General features: G+C 50.6%; 1 protein-coding gene across 1 annotated transcript in view; it reads right to left on the bottom strand.

Moving 5' to 3' along the window:
* LCT (lactase) overlaps positions 1–17,892 on the bottom strand; it is a 63,193-nt gene that overhangs the window by 1,355 nt on the left and 43,946 nt on the right. Inside the window, exons 15-22 of the mRNA XM_014537655.1 lie at positions 14,984–15,000; positions 14,258–14,548; positions 11,682–11,880; positions 10,331–10,533; positions 7,449–7,558; positions 5,142–5,276; positions 1,990–2,213; positions 999–1,226 (exon numbers count right to left, since the gene is read on the bottom strand). Coding sequence (XP_014393141.1) covers positions 999–1,226; positions 1,990–2,213; positions 5,142–5,276; positions 7,449–7,558; positions 10,331–10,533; positions 11,682–11,880; positions 14,258–14,548; positions 14,984–15,000 — 1,407 coding nt within the window. The remainder of the gene's footprint in view (positions 1–998; positions 1,227–1,989; positions 2,214–5,141; positions 5,277–7,448; positions 7,559–10,330; positions 10,534–11,681; positions 11,881–14,257; positions 14,549–14,983; positions 15,001–17,892) is intronic.

The following is a 17,892-nucleotide window of genomic DNA, read 5'->3' as shown; positions in this document are numbered from 1 at the left end:
TCCAGAAGAACGTCCAGAAGGTCTCCTGGAAGGTCTCCCAGTCTAATTAGCATATTACCCTTTTATTAGTATAGATAGAGGCCTGGTGCACAGGTGGGGGCCGGCTAGTTTGCCCTGAAGGGTGTCCCGGATCAGGGTGGAGGTTCTCTTGGGGGACGGGGCAGCCTGGGCAAGTGGCTTGTGGTGGTTTGCAGGCTGGCCACGCCCCCATTGGGGTGGGGGTCCCCACTGGGGGTGTGTGGCCAGCCTGGATGAGGGGCTGAGGGCTGTTTTCAGGCTGGCCACACCCCCTTCAGGGTGGGGGTCCCCACTGGGGTGCCTGGCCAGCCTGGGTGAGGGGCTGAGGGCTGTCTGCAGGCCCCTCCCTCGGCAGCCGGCCCAGGTGACCCAAGCCTCCTGTGCGCTCAGCCCAGCTCCGTGGCCACCGCCCACAGGCCTCTCCTTCAGGGGCCAGCCCATGCTGGTGGGAAGCTTGGCTTCCTCCATCACCGGGGGCGACCCAAGCCTCCCTCCCACTCCGGCTGGCTCCGTGGCCGCTACCATCTTTGTCCTGCTTAAGTTGCATATTCCCTCCTGATTGGCTGTGGGCCATCACGGAGGTATGGTCAATTTACATATCTGTCTATTAGTGTAGCTAGTAATCCATACTTTTTCAGTCTTTCACAAATCCTGTCATCTTACACTATGTCAGGCACTGTGTTTGTTCCTGTATCAGCCCAGACATTTGCCTCATTTCCTGCCTAAGGTCGCACAGCAGGTTAATAGCAGGGCTAGGATGAGACTCTAGACCTGCTATTTATTCCCAGAGCAGGGCCTAGTTTCTAGATGTAACAGTGCCTTGTTCCATCCTAAGAACATTCAAAGAAAAAAAATACTGGCCGATGATGAAGGGAATGGAAAGGCCGAGAGGAGAGTAATAAACTAGAAGAAAATAGACTGGGAAAGGCCCTCTCACCCTTCTCCCTCTGGCTTTAGTCGCTCTCAGAGCTGCATCTCACCTTCTGGCTGGAGACAAGGGTGTGGGCCTGCGGCTGGGTCAGGGAAGCCATTGCACCGGGTTATGGAAGCATAGAACTTGGCTGACGCTTTGGGAATCCTTGGCAGAGAAGGGTCAGTGTAGTTCACAAAATGCAGACCAAACCTCTCTGCGAAGCCCGTGGCCCACTCAAAGTTGTCCATCACACTCCAAACAGTGTATCCTCGAAGGTCCACCTTATCCTGCACAGCTGTCCAAAGAGAGGCCCGGCATGAGCTTCCTGCATAAGACACCCTCTCCCCAGGCCTGCTGAGGCCCTGCTGCCCAGAGCTCTCCCACAGTCCCCATGTGCAGTCCAGGCCAGCTTTTCTTTAGCTCTTTGGGACGCTCCGTTCTCTGTGACAGAGATCTGCCCAGCCACTGCATGCAGTGTTTGTTATCTGCAGAGCCATCAGCATTTTTCTAGAAAGGCTCGGCTCTGAAGGGCGTCGGGAACATGGGTAGACCAGTGCTCCTCTCTATAGAAAATACTAGTGAGTGGCCCTTGGGAAAGATTTTAGCTGGAATCAGATTTCCTGATCTTTTGTTTTCACAGCTGCATTGCTCATTCTCTTTCACCAGTGTTACTGTTTCTTCGTCATAGTCTCCTCCCAAGTTCTGCTGAGCTGGGGATCTCAGACTTTTGCTTCAGGAACAAAAGACCCTTCAGACAGTCCCCTAAGCCCGGATGGTTCCTCCTAGCCCTGCCCAAACCGTCCTCAGGAGGGCACTGCTGTTCAGGGGCCTCAGGCATCAATGAGGATACGGAGAGCTCAGGTCTAGCTGATTCAGGCAACTGGTCTGCCTGCTGAGCTTAAGTCTAGGAAGGAAAAAAAGCAGTGCAGCTAACCCAACAGGAGTAAGAAGCCTCATCTTTCTCATTATGGGGTTCATGGGTACAAAGCCACCCTGAATGCAGATGTGAGCAGATGTTTCCGCAGTGCAAGGTGCATGTGAGGGTGGGCCTGCCATACCTTTGAGTGCCTCGTTGATGTAACTGCGGAGGTAGTAGATCCTTGCAGTGTCATTGAGGCTTGTTTCTCCCCGTTGGGACACTCCGTTCTCTGTGACGTAGATCGGAGGGTTGTTGTACTCTTCCTTTAACCAGTTTAGGATCCTCCTGAAGCCAAAGGGTGTCATCTTCAGCCAGAAGGAGCCCGAGTCTGACCAAGAGCGATCTGTGATGGAGGCAACTCCCCTGCCAGTTCAAACACAAGATTAGGTCTGTCTGATAAATTCCCAGAGGCCCTTTGCACAAAAGACAAAGCAGGATTTATACTAGGAAAAACCTTAGGTTTTGTCTAGTCGTGAGAGTCATAAATGAACCCAGAATAGTTAAATGGCCCCAATTCTCTCTCCATAAGTTCTAGGTTCACTGCTTAGTGCTGGTGTAACCAGACAAGCCACGCTAGCGCTCTGTCCCAGCTCTCCACGTGTGCAGGGGGAGGGTCTCACTCCCGGACCGAACCCTCCACACGCTCAACACCGCACACTGGATGTGAAAGGGCTCTGGGTTTCCCACGTCTCCAGTGGGTGCAGCTGTCACAGGCTTCCCTGAGTCACCTGCGTCTGGTCAGTGCCACAGGCACCAACCCCTTTGTGTGAGGACGGGGATTAGGCTGGGACCTGCTTCAAGTGCCCAAGACCCTGCCCCTCTCTCCAGGGACAGATAAGAGAGGGCAACAGGTTGTGCCAAAGGAGCGCCTGCTGTGGGAGGCACGGAAACTCAACTGTCTTGAGAGTCAAGCATTTCAAATACAGTTATTTAACTTACATCCAAATTTTTGAAAAAAAATAACCCAACCATTTAGTTCTACCAACAACTGGATTTATCTTGCTCAGCTGAAAGTGAATGGGGGGCATTCCATAGCTGAGCACGGGTCCCTGTGGAGGCGTCCGGAGACCAGTGAGGCAGCGAGAGTCCAGTGGGTGCCTGACTGGGGACCAGCAGGGGTCCTCTCAGTCCCCCTTGCCAAGCCTGAATGGTGGGTTCAGGACACAGTGGGGTGTACGCATTGTTTTCAAAGAAAGAACCTTGACAAGATTCACACTACTGGGATGGAAGGATGCTTGGTAGAAAAGGAACGAAATAGCCCTGCGTGGTTAGTCAGTTGGTTAGAACGTCGTCTGAATACACCAAGGTTGCCGCTTTGATCCCCAGTCGGCACATACAAGCAGCAACCAGTGAATGTATAAATAGTGGAGCCCAGCCAATGTGGCTCAGTGGTTGAGTGTCGACCTATGAACCAGGAGGTCACAGTTCGGTTCCTGTTCAGGGCACATGCCCAGGTTGCAGCTTGATCCCCAGTGTGGGGCGTGCAGGAGGCAGCCAACCGATGATTGTCTCTCATCATTGATGTTTCTTTCTATCTCTCCCTCTCCCTTCCTCTCTGAAATCAATAAAATTTTTTTAAAAATAAGTGGAACAAATCGTTCTCTCTCCCTTCCCTCCCCCTTCCTCTCTCTAAGTTTAATTCCTATATAATAAAGAGCTAATATGCTAATTAGACCGAGCAGCCAAACAACCATCCAGATGACATTCTGGACAACCGTCCGGATGACCTGCTGGATGAAGCCGGGGCTGCGAGGGCTGGCCAGGGCTGCGAGGGCCCGAGCCCCTTGCACAAATTTTGTGCATCAGGCCTCTAGTAATAGTAATAGTAGTAGTAGTAGTAGTAGTAGTAATAAAAGAACTTAAAAAATAAAAGGAACAGCCCTGCCAGTGTGGCTCATTGTCCCATACACTGAGAGGTTGCTGGTTCAATTCCTGATCAGGGCACATGCCCAGGTTGCAGGCTTGATCCCTAGAAGGGGGCATGCAGGAGGCAGTTGATCGATGTTTCTCTCCCTGTTCTTCCTCTCTCTAAAATCAATAAAAACATTTTTTAGAAAGTTGAAATGAAACAAAATAGTATATATACATACACTGAGTGGCCAGATTATTATGACCACCCCATCAGTACTTCATTGACACTTCCAAAAATACTGAATATTGAAAACTTCCTAAGGAAATCCTCTCAAGGTTTTATTATTATTTGCATAACTAATTCACTTCATTGTATTGATGGGGTGGTCATAATAATTTGGCTGGTCATAATAATCTGGCCACTCGGTGTATAATCTGGTTTTTAAATATATACATATATATATATATTTTTTTATTTTAGAGAGGAAGGGAAAGGGAGAAATAGAAACATGAGTGATGAGAGAGAATCATCGATTAGCTGCCTCCTGTATGCCCCCCTTGCGGACTGGGGATTGAGCCCGCAAGCTAGGCATGTGCCTTGATCAGGAATTGAACTGTGACCTCCTGGTTCATAGGTCAATGCTCAACCACTGAGCACACTGGCTGGGCTAATCCTGTTGTTGTTTTTTGTAACAAATACATGTACAAATATATACTGTATAAACTATGTGTAATGTGAATATATATATACACACATACGCTTCTGAAATGACACACAAGAATTTCCTATCCGCCCTAGCAGGTTTGGCTCAATGGATAGAGCTTTGGCTTGAGCTGGGTTCGGTTCCCATCAAGGGCACATATTTCGGTTGCAGGCTTGATCCCCGGCCCTGGGTAGGGCGAGTGCGGAGGCACCTAATTAGTGTTTCTCTGTCTCTCCCTCTCCCTTTTACTCTCTCTAAAAATCAATGGAAATATATCCTTGGGTGAGGATTAAAACTAAAGAATTTCCTACTCTTGCTTTCTAACCACTGTGAACACATATTATTGGTGTAATACAAAAATAATACTTTGACCTTTACTCCGAAAAGGAAAAAAAAAAGTCCTTATTGTTACTTTAGCTGACATACATCATCTAATAAGTAAAACAAATATGACAAAAAAAGGAAAAGGGAAGAAAAAGGTTTTTCTCGAAAACGTTATTTAAGAACTCCAGGCATGCCTATCTCAATGGGAGGCGTCTTGGAAATCCGGTGTATTACTGTCAGGCTGGTGGGGTTTGCTTAGGGTCTCAGGAGACAGGACTCATCTCAGAAACCCCAGGACCTACGGCATCAGGAGGCGGTTCTCCGGGCCACGCGGACCTTCAAGCAAGAGGTGGGCAGAGGGGCCACTGTCTTTTCCAAAGACTGTTCTTGGAGGCCCTGCTGGATGCCTTACCTGTCTGCATCAAAGGAAGAGATCCAAGAGGCATAGTCAAGATTGTAGGCCAGGACAGTGGTGTAGTGATTGAACCCAAAATAGTCGTAGGTGCCATTGATCCTCCTCTTCTCACTCTCCGTGAACTCCGGGAGCCTGGGGGGAAGGAGCAGCCATGCTTTGGGAGGAGAATGTTCTGGGGCAGGGTCGGGGTGCTGTAAACTACAGGTGACAGGGTGGCCACGGTGCAGTGGCCAGGGGCGAGGAGAGGCCCTGCCACTGCTGCGGGAGGTACCGAGGCTCCGCCTACCGCCCTGTAACCTCACTGCCCCCCTGTTACAAATGAAACTAAAAGCTACTCTTTTATAAACCTCCCAGTTGGACACAGATACACAGATTTTTTTATTTTCTTCAAAAATTAACATGCAACTTCTGACATTTACCATCTGTGGTTGATTTTGAAATCAAGGACATGCCTGAGGCATATACCTTAAGACTAACCCTAAGGTTTTACCTTTTATAATTTGTATTTCCATCATCTGCCCTTTCTAAGGCACTGTTTTTGTTGTGGTTTCTTTAGGTTTGCCTCTTTTCTCCAAAGTCTATCCTTATTAGTAGGGGCAATGTTTTTACAGATTAAATTTTTTGAACTTTGGAGATTGGAACTTTTCTGCTCACATGATCTCGCTACACTTTTGTAAAATAAGCATTTGCTGGAGTATTTTTCATGTTCTCTGAGACTTTCCTATAAAATCGGATTAGCATGTGCTTGCATACAACACATACAGGTTCCTCTCAGCCCCATCTGCCTGCAGGTGCCTCTGGCAGGCAGACTCAGTGCTGCTGGTTTAGGGTTGCCTGGGGATTGCCTTTAGGCGTCTGACACCTTCATCTTGACCTTCCTGCTGTCATTAACCTGGGGGAGCAAAACACTCCCTCCCTGAGGTTCTGAGACTGCTGGGAGAACACTGGAGCCCTGCCCAGGAGCCAGCAGTGGCGCCTCAGGGCCCGTGGCATCAAAGCTGAGCCCCTCTACCTGACCTCCAGGCCCTTCACCATGTGGCCTTGGCCCCTTCCCGGTCGCCAGGCCAGTACCCCTCCCCCCATTAACTGCACATGCCCCACTCATTCCTACCGCTGGGTTGGTGCTCGCGCTGTTCCTCATGAATGGAATGCCCTCTGTTCTCTCAAATGCTATTCACTGCCAAGGCCCAGCTCAGCTGGTGCCCTGCCTTGTCATGATCTCATCTTCTGAGCTTTTGCTGGATGAACAAATTGGGGAATAGAATTCCCTGGAGTGATGAGGGTGACTGACTTCCCAGCTGGTGTGTCGGCCACGTGAGGAGCCTGACGGAGGCTCCCCTTTACACAGACTCTGACCTGGCACTCAGCACAGCTATGCTGATGGACAGGAGGGCTCGCTTGCTTCTCTGAGACCAGATGGGCTGACCAGACCAGTAGGCACAGCCTGCTTAGCAGGACTTGCCCTCACCAGGCCAGGATGTGTTGTAAGGGTGGGGACTGGATTACTTAATCCTTACAGCTGGGCTCTATGGGGTAGTTTGTGGGAAAGTCTCAAAGGCCTTTTGAGCTATGGTAACAACATGCACTACCTTGGAGCTTGTGGATATGTTTCCATAAGGCCAGGCCATTCTGTCCTCATCCACGTCCCGTATCTCTAATCCCAGCTGGGTGACTCAAACCCAGTGTGGGCCCTGGAATCAGCCCGATTTCATATCCCAGCTCCATCATTTAATAGCTAGATGATCTTGCTTCAATATTTGTGCCTCATCTTTAAATAGGAATAGAAGTACCAATAGAAGATGAATACATGTTAGCTGTTGATGTTGCCATTACTTTTTTGACAGGAAGTAGGACTGCTTTGTGCACACCATCGCCACCTACTGGCCAAACAACAAACACACTGGCCATGACCCATTGCTATCCATTCACTTATAGGTGATGGAATGGAGTAGGATGAGCTGGGGAATTTGTCCTTAGAGGGAGGTGGTGGGTTGATAAGAAGTGGGTGCCCTTGAAGATAGATTTCCAGGCTGTTCTGAAGGATAACAACAATAATAGCAACTGCCTTTCGTCAAGCACATGGCAGTGCCAGGACCTCGGCTGAGAGCTTCACATACACAATCATGTTTAATCTTCCCAGCAAGCAGGAAGCTCAGAGATACAGTAACCTCCTCAGACACACCTCTCCGACCCAACAGCCATGCTCTCGCCACTGTGCTGTCCACCCAGGAGCTTCAGTTCGGCCCACAGACCAGACTCCCTCCTGACCCTCTCCTGGCTGAGTGTGTGGGCACCAGGACCTACCGAGACTTGTTGAGGCCTGCGGCCAGGCTCCTGTCACGGATCCGAGTCTTCATCACTTCATTGTAATCTCCATTCTTGAAAATCGGATGTGCAAACCAGCCTCCCATGAACTGCAGGTGGGGGTGGGGGACATCAGCCTCAGCATTAGCAGGTCTGCCCCTGGACACTTCCCCCACCCCCCACACTCTTTCCATATCCCATTCTTTAAAAAAAATATTTTTTTTTATTGAATTCAGAGATGAAGGGAGAGAGAGAAAGAAACATCAATGATGAGAGAGAATCATTGACTGGCTGCCTCCTGACACCCCGCACTGGGGATCAGTCCACAATCCAGGCTTGTTCTCTGACTGGGTATTGAACCGTGACCTGGTTCATGGGTTGACACTGAACCACTGAGCAACACCGGCTGGGCCATCCTTTTTCTTTTCTTTTTAGGTATTTAGTAGTTGCTATTTTTTTATTAAAAAAAAACACACACACAACATTTTAGCTTGGCTGGTGTGGTTCAGTGGTTGAGTGTCAACCTAGGCTCGCGAGCCACATGCGGCTCTTTGGCCCCTTGAGTGTGGCCACGAAGTTTCAATTGCACTGTACGTGCATGCCGGTACGTGGTATTTTGTGGCGTGGCCACACTCAAGGGGCCAAAGAGCCGCATGTGGCTCGCGAGCCGCAGTTTGCCGACCACTGAACTAGGAGGTCACATGTCAGGGCACATGCCTGTATTGTGGGCTCAGTCCCCAATAGGAGTCATGCAGGAGGTAGCCCATCAGTGATTCTCTCTCATCGATGTTTTTACCCACCCTCTCCCTTACTCTCTCTGAAATCAATTTCAAAAGAAACAAAATTAAAACTTTTTATTTTTCAGTTACAGTTGATGTACAATGTTTCAGGTGTACAACTCTGTGATTAGACATTTATTTAACTTATGAAGTGATCACTTCGATAAACCTAATACCCATCTGACACCGTTCTTCGTTATTAGAATATTATTGGCTATATTCCCTAAGCTTTACTTTACATCCCATGACTATTTTGTAATTACCAATTTGTACTTCTAAATCCCTTCACATTTTCCACCCATTCCCCAAGGCCCCTCCCATCTGGCAACCACCAAAATATTCTCTATATCTATGAGTCTGCTTCTGTTCTGCTTGTTTGTTCCAAATCCCATTCTTAAACCCTCATCTCTGTGGCTGTTTGCATGTTGCAGTTCAAGTGCCCAAAGCCCTCTTCTCCTCCTCTGGTTTGTCAGCTGCCATCCCACTTAGGGCAACTAGAGGGAAGATGCACTGAGCTGGGATGCCCTTAGAACAGCCGTGGGCAAACTACGGCCCGCGGGCCGGATCCGGCCCGTTTGAAATGAATAAAACTAAAAAAAAAAAAGACCGTACCCTTTTATGTAATGATGTTTACTTTGAATTTATATTAGTTCACACAAACACTCCATCCATGCTTTTGTTCCGGCCCTCCGGTCCAGTTTAAGAACCCATTGTGGCCCTCGAGTCAAAAAGTTTGCCCACCCCTGCCTTAGAAGGTCTGTGGGAGATGGGGAGACTACGCCTGCAGGCTGCGGTCCCCACCACCACAGAGCGGCTCCTTCCCCATCATCGCACCTAAGGCTCACACACAACTTCCTGGGGAGGGCTGAGCTGCAAGGCTGTCCCCTTGCCCAGGCAGAGGATGGCGTCTCATGGGCACTGGATCCACAGTCCTCGAGTGGGAGCCTTCCTGTCTGTTTTCCTGAATGAGGCCTCAAGGCTGGGGTCCCAAGAGGCTTCTGGTCTCCCACATCCTCCCCTCACCTGCAGCTCAGGTGACCTGGGGCCCTTCTTAAAAGCTGATTTTACCAGAGGGCGTGTCCCAGTTCTGGGCTGCAGTTCCACAGTCCGCCAGCAGGTGTCTCAATCTAATGAGACTAACATTTCCCCGAGGTTTGGGCTTTGGATTTCAGAAAACGACGACTGCTCTAATTCAATTTATCTGGAATGAGGGATGCACTAATTCCGTTCTAATACTTTCCCCCAGGCTGGCTAGCAAACAGGAAAATTAAACTGCTATTTTCATTTACTAATTTGACTGCCTTTGTCAAATTTGCTTGTGAAGAGTTTGACAAACAAGGCCCGTGGTGTCCCCGCCCAGAGCTGCAGTCGGAGGCTCCTCCTCAGAGCCAAGATGCTTCCTGAGGCGAAACCTGGGAGAGGGTGCCCTCCAACCCCTTCAGAGACATTACCAGGAGCCAGAGAAAAACTTGGCGATGCGGCCACTCTTTTCTATCTCCTCTTGTCAGGGCTCAGGTGAAACAGGGGTGGGTCATGTTGTTGGCACCTGCCCGCTAGTCCCTCTACTTCCTAGGAGCAAAATTCCACGACCAAGAGATGCGTGTCCTTCCTTATGTTAAACTCCTGGAATTGGGAGCACTCATAAATTACACAGAGTCTGAAGTTCCCAATTTACGGAAGCCTTAGGCTGAGGAAGTAAGGTTATATGGTGACACCTGGAGGTTGTATGTGGCATTGCAGCCTGGTTCTATTAACTGTAGTCAAACCAGACACTGAAGAGGATTTCTTTCTATTTGTTAGCTTCAAGCCAATGTTATACCCAGCAAGGATTACGTGTACAGATCATTTTTAAGACTTAAAAGAAAACCCCAAAGAGCTTTCATCACAGCAAACCTCTGAGGTAGGCAGGTCCTCTCCACTGCACAGATGAGAAAACGGAGGTCCAACAAGGTTAGGTGATATTACCAAGTTCACAAAGTCAGATGATAGCAGAACAAGGCCTGCACCTAATGCTTTGTTCTGCGATCTAATTCTATTCCCATGAGATCATGACAGGAGAGGAGACAGGGAAGAGTAAAAACAATGCCCTGAGGGAAAACAGACCTGGACGTATCTCCTGGCGGCCTCCACGTCCTCCTGGTTGGAGGGGTCTCTGGGCTCAGCCCAGTCGCTGCTGATGGTGATGGAGATGAGGCCGCCTTGCCTGGCGCGGTACACGTCGTTGTACAGGTGCCAGGCCTCAGCATGGGCCTTGATTAGGTTGTGGCCGGCAATGTAGGGGGCAGTGCCGGGCCTGAAGGAGATGCCTGGAAACACACATGGGTGTCAGCCAAGAGGGAATGTGGCCAAGAGTGCCACTCTCTGCCTAGAGACGTCTGCTACGTGTTTGGGGGGGAAGAATGGAACTTAAATCCTGGCTCCACTTCCTACTAGCAGCCATGTAACTCTGGGTGAGGATTTCAGCCTTCCAGCTTCTTCCTCTGGGAGTCGCTGGGAGAAGGAAGTGGAATAGTGCGTGTGGAGCCCCAGCAGCCCGTGTCTGCATGGACAGGGCGCTGGATGGATGTTGGGTTCTGCCCCCTCCCCCACAGGGTGCTCACATGCCTCGGGCAAAGCGCCCAGAGGAGCCCCGAGGGCGGGCGCTGACACCCGGGCACTCTGGGGAGCCCACGGTGGGAGCAGAGGTTAGAGAAGACAGCTGACGGAAGCAGCTGACAGAGTCCTTGGGAGCCGATGGTCTGAGGCCACCTCTCGGGCCGAAGGAATGGAAAACCAAAGCGCCAACCAAGGACCCATGGGAGCTGCATCTGGTAATGACTCCAGGGTCTCCCTGTGACTTCCCAGCTTTCACACGTGACGACGAAGAGCACAGAGGTGAGCACAGATCCTCCTAAGCTCAGAACTAGAGGAAAGGAAGGCGGGATGGCTCTGAAGGGGCAGGACAGGCCCACAATCCCCATCAGAGCTTTTGGGGTCAAATGTGTTTTGGAACAAAAAGGTTTTTTGTCTTAGAAAAGTAAGGAATCCCCTACATGGGATTTACATATGGCCCTGGCAGGGCCCAGAGCAGCTCTACACCAGGGGACCAGCCTGCCTGCAGCAGAACTCGGGCAGGAAGGCCTCGAGCAGCCTCATGTTGGGTCAGGGCAGGCTGAGCAGGGCAGCCAAATCAGTTATTCCAAACTGGGGGATCTGGGAGTCGCAGGAAACAGACTGTGGGCCTGTACAGCCTCAGGGGTCGCCCCTTCCTACACCAATTAGTCCATATCCCCGACTCCTGGGAGGCGCTGACCTGAAATTCAGGTTGAGCCATAGTGGTGTCAGAGGGGAAACTGGGTGGGGATTCTGAGGTCCTGCCCTTGGCTCTCCTGGCCCCTCCTCCAAAGCTCCCCGATTTCAGGCTCACGGGGGCTAAGAATGCCACATCCAGCTGACAGCGGGGCCGGGCCCCTACCTGGAGCTGCTGTCCCGTAGCCATAGCCCTGCAGAGCAATGACGAAGGGCTCGTTCAGCGTGATCCAAAACTTCACCTTGTCGCCCAGCCTCTGGAAGAGCACGTCCGCATAGTCTCTGAAGCGCTGCACGATGGTCTCATTCTCCCAGCCGCCAACATCCTGGAGGGCCTGGGGCAGGTCCCAGTGGTAAAGGGTCACCTGGGAGAGAGCGAGATCAGCCAGACCATCCACCTGCTTTGCACGGCAGCCACTGGTGCCGGCCATGCCCCAGCACACGTGTGCTGCAGACACTGAGAACCAGTCATCAGGCCAAAGAGGCTCGGTGGTTCTTTGGCGGCCGGTGGCAGGCACAGTGATGAAGTGGAGCGGAGAAGCCTGGGTGTGAGTCGCAGCTGTGCACCCACTGTTCTGGGCTCAGGCGCTAAGACCTCCACTTCATGACGCTATTGTGAGGCCCAGGGCATGAGGCCCACATGTCTTCAGTGTGAGCCGTGGTTGTTCTTGGGTCAGAACCTGCCTGGACTGACTGCTGAGGGTCCCAGGGGGACGGAGCATTTTACTGTAAAGGGACATCACCCACTGTGTCCGGAGCGGCTGCCCGTGGAGCGGGGAACCCTTGGCTGGGGAAGGAGCAGCCTGGCTATGCTTAGGGGGTGGCCTTTCTCTCGGCCTTCCCCTTGATGCCCCTGACACGCCCCATCTTGGCCAAACTGTGGTCTCCACTGCCCTCAGCCTGCACTGGGCCACGACCCATCGTCAGCCCAGACCCTTCCCTCTGCCTGAAATGCCTTTCCCTGCATGCCCACCCGGCCACCCAGCCACCCACTCCTCTTTGACACCCGCACCTCCCTGGAGCTCCCGGCCACGCTGTCCCCCCCCCACACCTGCAGGGTCTCAGTGCCCTCGAGGGGGACAGAATCGCGTGGCTCTGAGGTGTGTGCTCTCTGATCTTGTTCTGAATTGTTGTATGTGATGAATCTTGTTGTCGACCCAGATCAGGGGGTCCTGCAGGAGAGCCACTCGGCCACCGTCTCCCCCACCCGCCCTGCACGCACCATAACAAACGCTGCATGGCTGGCTTGTCCCTGCAGTGTTATCAGGGAGGGGAGAGTCCAGATAACAGTGGGTGGGAGAGGGGCTGTCCTGTGGGACTGTGCTCTGGCCACGGCGCATAATCCCCAACCACGCAACAGAGGAGCCGCCGGGCTTCCCAGAATGGGCACCCTCCCGCACGTTACCATAAGTGGCCGGGAAAGGGAAGTGTTCTGAGGCCTCAAGTTTGAAAATTTTGGTGATGGCAGAGTCAGCCCACACATGAGCTCCTGTGTTATTCATAATAACTCATGGCTTATGAATACACACACTTTTGCCCCAGTTCTCCCCCTGGGACCAGATCCTACAGATAAACTACCCATATGGGGGCTGTATGTCTAAGGTTACTCCTTGTAGCATTGGTTATAGTGGCAAAAGAGTGGAAATGCCATATAGGAGAGTGCCCATTAGCAGGGAAGTAATTAGAGAGATAAGATGCAAACAATTCCACATAACAAAAATAAAAGAGGAGCCCTAACCGGTTTGGCTCAGTGGATAGAGTGTCGGCCTGCGGACTGAAGGGTCCCAGGTTTGATTCCGGTCAAGGGCATGTACCTTGGTTGTGGGCACATCCCCAGTTGGGGGCATGCAGGAGGCAGCTGATCGATGTTTCTAACTCTCTATCCCTGTCCCTTCCTCTCTGTAAAAAATCAATAAAATATATTAAAAAAAATAGGAAACTATGTGTGGATATGAAAATATCTGTAAGAAATATCTCTCTATATAAAAGGCTAATATGCAAAGTGTCCCCTCAGGAGTTTGACCAGGAGATTGGTCGCTATGATGTGTGTTGATCACCAGGGGGCGGCGCGGAATGAAGGAAGGCCCCAGCAGGCAGCTGGAAGGCAGGCCCCGGCCAGCAGCTGGAAAGCCCCAATTGGCCCTGATTGCCGGCCAGGCCTAGGGACCCTACCCATGCAAGAATTTTGTGCACTGGGCCTCCAGTTGTTAAATAAAAGCAAGTATCTTGCCTGGCTGGTGTGGCTCAGTGGTGGAACATCGTCCCATGCACCAGGTTCAATTCCCAGTCAGGGCACATGCCCAGATTGTGGGCTTGATCCCCAGTAGGGGACATGTAGGAGGCAGCCGATTGATGTTTCTCTCTCATTTATGTTTTCATGTTTTTGTCTCTCTCCCTCTCCCTTCCTCTCTCTGAAATCAATAAAAACATTTTTTTTCTAAGAAACAAGTATCTTACCATTATGAGAAAAGAAGGGAAAAGGAATATACACACACAGACACATCTACTGGCTTCTACCCACAAAAGGACATGAGAACCTAGCAAACTTGGGCCCACAGAAAGAGGAACTGAACGGAAGGAAAATCTACACTGCAGACCCCTTTATGCTTTTGACCTCTTCTCACGTGACTTTGTTAACATGTCAAAAATTAAATTTGAAAACAGCTTTTGTTTACATGATGAACAAGCTCCGTGGCCCAGCTGGCTCCCCGACGTGGACAGGCCTCCCGGGCCCAACCTCACCTGGGGCTTGATGTTGGCAGCCAGCAGCGCGTCAATGAGCTGCACGTAGTAGCTCAGGCCCGCTTCATTGATGTACTTGGTGGTTCCATCCGGGAGGACACGAGACCAAGAGATGGAGAAGCGGTAGTGGGACACCCCCAGGTTCCGCAGGGCGGCCACATCCTCAGCGATCTTGTGGTAACTGTCACAGGCCACGTCTCCCGTGTCGTCGTTGCTAACCTTCAGCGGTGTGTGGGAAAACGTGTCCCAGATACTGAGTCCTTTGCCGTCTGCTCGCCACGCACCTTCGATCTCAAGATGACAAGACACAACCTAATTAAGTCCTGCAGTCACGCCCTCACAGGTTCCTTTGTGTCAGCAGGAAAGTCCCGAGACAGCAGGTAAGTCCTCTGGAGCCTTCAGTGGCCTCCCTCTGATTCCTAACTCCTGCAGCTTCCCGTACATACTTTCTGTCACTGTCACCCGCATCCCCACAGACTGTACGGCCTGGGCGTTGTGTCTGTCATCCTTGTGTCCCAGTAGCTACCATAACAGCATCTGTTCACTAACAGTTCGAATGAACAACTCCACGTGCCCCAGCCCCAACGATGGCCAAACAAATCCCAGCGCCGCCGGGCGTGGGGGCAGGGTTTCTGGTCAGGACGTGTGTCTGCTTCGGTGCTTCCTTTTGGTTCTCCCGCCTATCTTAAGGGGGAACTGACCGCAAGTCCCCAGGCAAACACCTACCTGCAGACTCAGGCAGTCTGACAGGCACGATTTTCGTCACTTACTTAGAACACTTCCGCATATACGGTGTGATATTGTGACTGGGAAGGTAGTGTGGTGTTTTAACCAAGGGTACGACCAGCACAGCCCCCGCGAGAGTGGCAGGAACACACCCTGCGTGGGCTATGGGTGGAGGAGGTGGCCTCGGTGGCTGGGAGATCAGTGAATGCAGGGGGACTGAGCAAATAAGTGACTACGTTGAGGATATCAGAACTAGATTCCTCACCACTGGAGAAAGGAGTACTCATACAGAAAATGGGGAAGCTAGCAGTAACCCTGTGGAGGTATCAGTGTGAACTCATGGCCCTGAATATACATGGAGATGTAGGTGGATGCAGAAGCATATACAACTGTGTGTCTGCGTGCATGTGTGTGTGTGTGTGTGTGTGTGTGTGTGTACACGGACTTTCTAGCTCTGTCCACTGAGGACCTAAAGGTGATGACACCCGGCAGCAGTGAGCACCCTGAGCACCCACATCTTGGTTTCTAAGTGCCCTTGTCCAATACAAGGAACCAGGGCCCATGAGAGAAATAGCTGATGACAGGGCTGGGCAGGAGAGGTACAAGAGGAACCTGGAACACCTTGTGCCGGAAAGAATTGGGGAAGTGCTCAGAGAAGGATGGGCCATGTTCCGAAGGCACCGTGCCTGGCAAAATGTGGGGCGATCGGAGCATCTAAATACACAATGACAGCAAAAGTGCCACCCACTGAATACAACAGGACTCCGTAAGACCAAACTGATGCCATATATCAAAACACATTTAGGTATAAGTAAAATATAAGTAAGTAGGAGAAAAGGCAAACTCAACACATTATTATGTGTTGATGCCACATAATAAATAATGTAAAGGAATGATGAAATTAGAAAATCACCATTTGTCCACTATCATAGCAATAACTGATTCAGGCAAAAATTACCAACAGCTGCTAAAGCTAGTGGGTGAAACTTAATGAGAAACAGGCTATTTGTATAGTCTCCAGTAGCTCCCCCTAAATCACTTATAACTACAAAATACTTCTTAATTTTATGGTAGAGAAACCTGGTAGGCACCTGCTCATTCAGGTGTAAAGTCTGTTTCACATACATATAAAATGTGCATATACACACACACACACACACACACACACAATTATGCACATAGAGAAAATGAAGCAAATGGTAAAATGGTAACAGTTGAGGAACATGGGGAAGGGTACATGGGAGTCCTCTACTGTTTTTGCAACTTTTCTCTGTTTAAACAAAGGAAAGGTTTTAAAAAAGAATCCAGTCAGATGGCATCTAATCTACATTGTAGGCACGTCTCATCCATTCTCGATTCACACCCCACATTTTGCTCTTTAGAATATTCAACTTCACAAATGGGGAGAGCGTGCCTGCTGACTGTTCCCTGACACCAATTTAATCATTCAAGACGTGGTTACTAAAATGTTTCCAAGACTGTCCCGCCTGTGCACGGACAGGGTTAAGAACCCAGCAGGGCTGCCTGTGTCCCTTCCTGTGTCAGCTGCAAACCCGGGAGCGTGGGTCTCACCCAGCCGCTATGTTGTCCCCGCGGAGACATTGATCAACGTCTGGAGACAGTGCTGGTTGTTACAAATGGGGGAGAAGTCTACTGGCATCTGTGGGCAGAGCCCAGGGAAGCTGCCGAACACCCCACAGTGCACACAACAGACCTGTCCATCCAAACCATCGGCCAGGCCACGCTGGGGGTCCTCCCAGAGGAGTCTGTGCCTGAAAGAAGAGCCACAGAAGCCTGTCTCGGAAACCTCGGCATTTCCTCAAGTGAACCTTTCATGTGAAGTGTTGGCCAGAGCACCTGACGGGGCCAAGAACGGGGCTTCCTCCAGTCCACACAATAGGCTAAATCAGTGGTCGGCAAAGTCATTAGTCAACAGAGCCAAACATCAACAGTACTTCTTCAAAATAGACTCGCCCAGGCCGAAAACCGACTTCTGCGCATGGGCCACGAAGTTTCAATCGCACTGTACCTGTGTGCCCGCACATGGTATTTTGTGGAAGAGCCACACTCAAGGGGCCAAAGAGCCGGCTCGAGCCACAGTTTGCTGACCACTGGTTTAGGGTATACAGTTGTACTTTATGTCAGTCAGTCCTTGTTCTCCATAAATGTGTCATGAAATGACTGTGCTGCTCCAGCCTACGAGGAATCAACAGGGACGAGGCAGAGCTGTAGTGTGGCTCCTGAGAGGTTGTGCTAGTGCTGTTAGGAGTGGTTACAACTGAGCTTTCAGTGACCGTTTAACAATATGTAAACTTGGTTTGTAATTAAAAACATTTTTCTTTTTTCAATTTGGTTTCCTGGGTATTTTTTTAACCTTAAAAATACTTTATTAATAAAGATCTTGAGAACTTTGAAATATCGAAACTTCATCCACCACCTGGAACAACATATTAAGCCCACTCTGTTCTTATTCCCTCTTTAAAAGGGAAAGAGAAATAAATACTAGTAGGTTAATCCTTAGACTTGATGAATTGCAGACACCAAACACTAATTTCTGTTTACCCACTTATTCAAATATTTTTGCTATTGCTAAAGGTCACATCATTACCATCCTATATAATAAAAGGCTAATATGCAAATCGACCAAACAGTGGAACTACCTGTCGCTATGATGCGCACTGACCACCAGGGGGCAGACACTCAACACAGGAGCTGCCCCCTCGTGGTCAGTGCTCTCCCATAGGGGGAGTGCTGCTTAGCCAGAAGCCAGGCTCACGGCTGGTGAGTGCAGTGGTGGTGGTGGGAGTCTCTCCCGTCTCCGCAGCAGCACCAAGGATGTCTGACTGACGGCTCCTGGACTGTGAGAGTGCATAGGCCAGGCTGAAGGACCCCCTCTCTACCCCCCCCCC

The sequence above is a fragment of the Myotis brandtii genome, unplaced genomic scaffold, assembly GCF_000412655.1.
Source record: "Myotis brandtii unplaced genomic scaffold, ASM41265v1 scaffold1804, whole genome shotgun sequence".
Taxonomy (NCBI): domain Eukaryota; kingdom Metazoa; phylum Chordata; class Mammalia; order Chiroptera; family Vespertilionidae; genus Myotis; species Myotis brandtii.
Note: the sequence above shows the minus strand (reverse complement) of the source record. Positions and strands in the feature narration are given on the sequence as shown.